General features: G+C 33.2%; 1 protein-coding gene across 4 annotated transcripts in view; it reads left to right on the forward strand.

Annotated features, from left to right (window-relative positions):
- The window catches only part of LOC122248687 (phosphatidylinositol 3,4,5-trisphosphate 3-phosphatase and dual-specificity protein phosphatase PTEN), a 67,669-nt gene that overhangs the window by 13,948 nt on the left and 51,221 nt on the right, over positions 1 to 2,500 (forward strand). For all 4 annotated transcript variants that reach the window (XM_086552449.1, XM_043008870.2, XM_043008878.2 and 1 more), the window contains exons 3-5: positions 1 to 16; positions 335 to 442; positions 705 to 840. The exon at positions 1 to 16 is cut by the window's left edge and continues 165 nt beyond it. In XM_086552449.1, coding sequence (XP_086408575.1) covers positions 1 to 16; positions 335 to 442; positions 705 to 840 — 260 coding nt within the window. The remainder of the gene's footprint in view (positions 17 to 334; positions 443 to 704; positions 841 to 2,500) is intronic.

The raw sequence follows: 2,500 nt of genomic DNA on the forward strand, positions 1-2,500 counted from the left end.
TTGTAAGGCAGGAAAGGTAAATAATAAATATTGGTATTGAGTTGTTAACAGTCAGATTTTTTGTTTCATTTTGTTATTTATTATTGCTTATTTTTTATGGGAAACTTTCAGTACAAATTGGTCACTAAATAACAGATATGTGTGCAGTTATATTGGACTCATTAATGTATATTTTTATGTTATTTTATATTATTTCTGCATTTTCATCATAGCCCTCTTTCTGTGATGGTTTTCAAAACATGATGTCTGTATTTTATACATGTTTAGATACTGCACTTGAATCATATTTTGTATTATAATGTGTGGCTTTTAACAAAAGGAACTTTATTGACAGGGTCGAACAGGTGTCATGATTTGCTGCTATCTCCTTCACTGCCGTTCCAAGAGCTTAGCGCAAGAAGCACTTGATTTTTATGGAGATAAGAGAACTTTTGATAGAAAGGTAAAAAAAAAAAAAAAAAAAAAAAAAAATCTGTGATAGTATTTTTCTTATGAAAGTTAAGGCTTTTTTTTTCCAGTTTTCATCTGGTTTATAGACCATTGTTTTTTGAAATAAGATATCTTTAGGGTATTTATTATTTGTTTGTATAAGTTACCTATATACATAATCATCTGCATGGATACATGCAGTACGTGCAAACAAGCATACTAATGATTAGACCCTGCAAGATCAAGAATATAACGGATTTCAAAATCTTTTGCAGGGTGTAACTATACCTAGCCAAAGAAGATATGTGGACTACTATGCCAAACTAGTCAACTCAAACTTTAATTATAATCCACCTTACGTACGCCTTAGGGAAGCTGTAATGAATGCACCGCTATCCAGTGTGAACTCAGGTGAGATGTGTATTTTTTATTTATTTATTTATTTTTTTTTCCTTTCGTCTAGCATTCATTAGATGTCAAGCTAGATTTGTATGTTAGTACTTTAGAATTAATCCCATACAGATGGGTGTTATGACATAAACGACAGCTCAGTTTAGGCCTAAAGGACAGGTGTTAATGGGTACATGACAGCTTTCCAAAATCAGCCTATTGTTTTGTGAGGGATTTAAGGGAGAATGTTTGTTAGGCAAGTCTGTGCTGCTAAGAGGGTGGACAAAACATTTTCCCCATCACTCTAATTTTTAGCTGGTGCCTGAAGTGTTAGAGATAGCCCATCCTGATGGCCTGTTAGCTCACTTGACTTCCTTTCCACTATGAGTTAATTAACCCTTTAACACTGGGTGACGTGATATCAAGTCATTTGGTGGCAGCACTTGCCATCCAGGATGTGATATCATGTCATGACTTTTTGTATGGCTGGCATGTAGGATGATAGAATACGTGTTAGGCCTATACGTTTGAAGTACCCTGGTGTTTTGGCCAATTAGAGCCAAAACTGTCTAGTCATTATGAGGTTTAAGCAGTGATTTTTGCTGTTCTTCATGTATGGAATCCTCCCCCAGGGGATCATGAATGAAAATAGCTGACATGGTGCTACAGTTATTACTGCAGAACTTTAACCCATTCATGCCGGGGCGATTCTGGCTTTGAATGGTCACAATCCTGGGGTTTTTGAACGTATAGGTTTAACGCAAAAACCACGAAATGTGTCAGCACGTCATCCGGTGTGAATGGGTTAAACATAATTCAAGCATAATGTAGATGTAATATACAAATTGTGGTTAATAATGCCCTATGAGCTTTATGAAGTATACCCTGCCATTGACATTTACTGATCCTTACCATTATGATGAGTGATGAAGAACAAGATGGTGATAAGTATGGAGACTTGATAGAATCTAGAAATGATAACAGTAGTGAAAATGTATCCTCAGGTTAATAAAGAAAGCTCAAATGAAGAGATTTACTGATGCCAAGAATTTAACTAAACTGATTATAGATAATGCAGTACTCATGAATCATTCATTTCTTCTTTCAGGAATTGGTGAACTTCATCAGGTTTTTGATTAAGAATAAACTATTTTACAGTAATATGAGTCTTAGGGAAAATGAGATGATAAAAATAGGTAGTTGATGAGATAAGCAGAAATGATGAATAAGAATGGAGTAAGAGTATAATCTATAAATTAGGCTTAGATATTCTAATGAAAACCTCTTTTGTACAAAAAAATTAGTTTAGTGTTATGAATGATGATATGATAAAAATAGTTGTTGAAGAGACGAGCAGAAATGCCAAATAAGAATTGAATGAGAGTCTAATATATGAATCAGGTTTAAATACTACAATGAAAAACAATTTTTTGTACTAAATTGCGATAAAAGGTTAAAGATATGTCAAATTATACTCACAAAGGTTTTACATCAGGCTTGAAGGTTTTTAGTTTATTGTTTGAAGGAAATAGCTATCATTTGTTATTTTTGGCCTGAACTTTGTAAATCCAATATCATTTGGATTGCAATTTGTTATTTTAAGATGTTAAGGAGTCTTTAGGTTAATATTTTATTGCGATTTTAACTACCTCTAGGAATATTTTTTTCTCTTGGGAATATT

Source organism: Penaeus japonicus, unplaced genomic scaffold (genome assembly GCF_977035675.1).
Source record: "Penaeus japonicus unplaced genomic scaffold, GWHDUDI00000001_assembly GWHDUDI00000002, whole genome shotgun sequence".
In the NCBI taxonomy this organism is placed as follows: domain Eukaryota; kingdom Metazoa; phylum Arthropoda; class Malacostraca; order Decapoda; family Penaeidae; genus Penaeus; species Penaeus japonicus.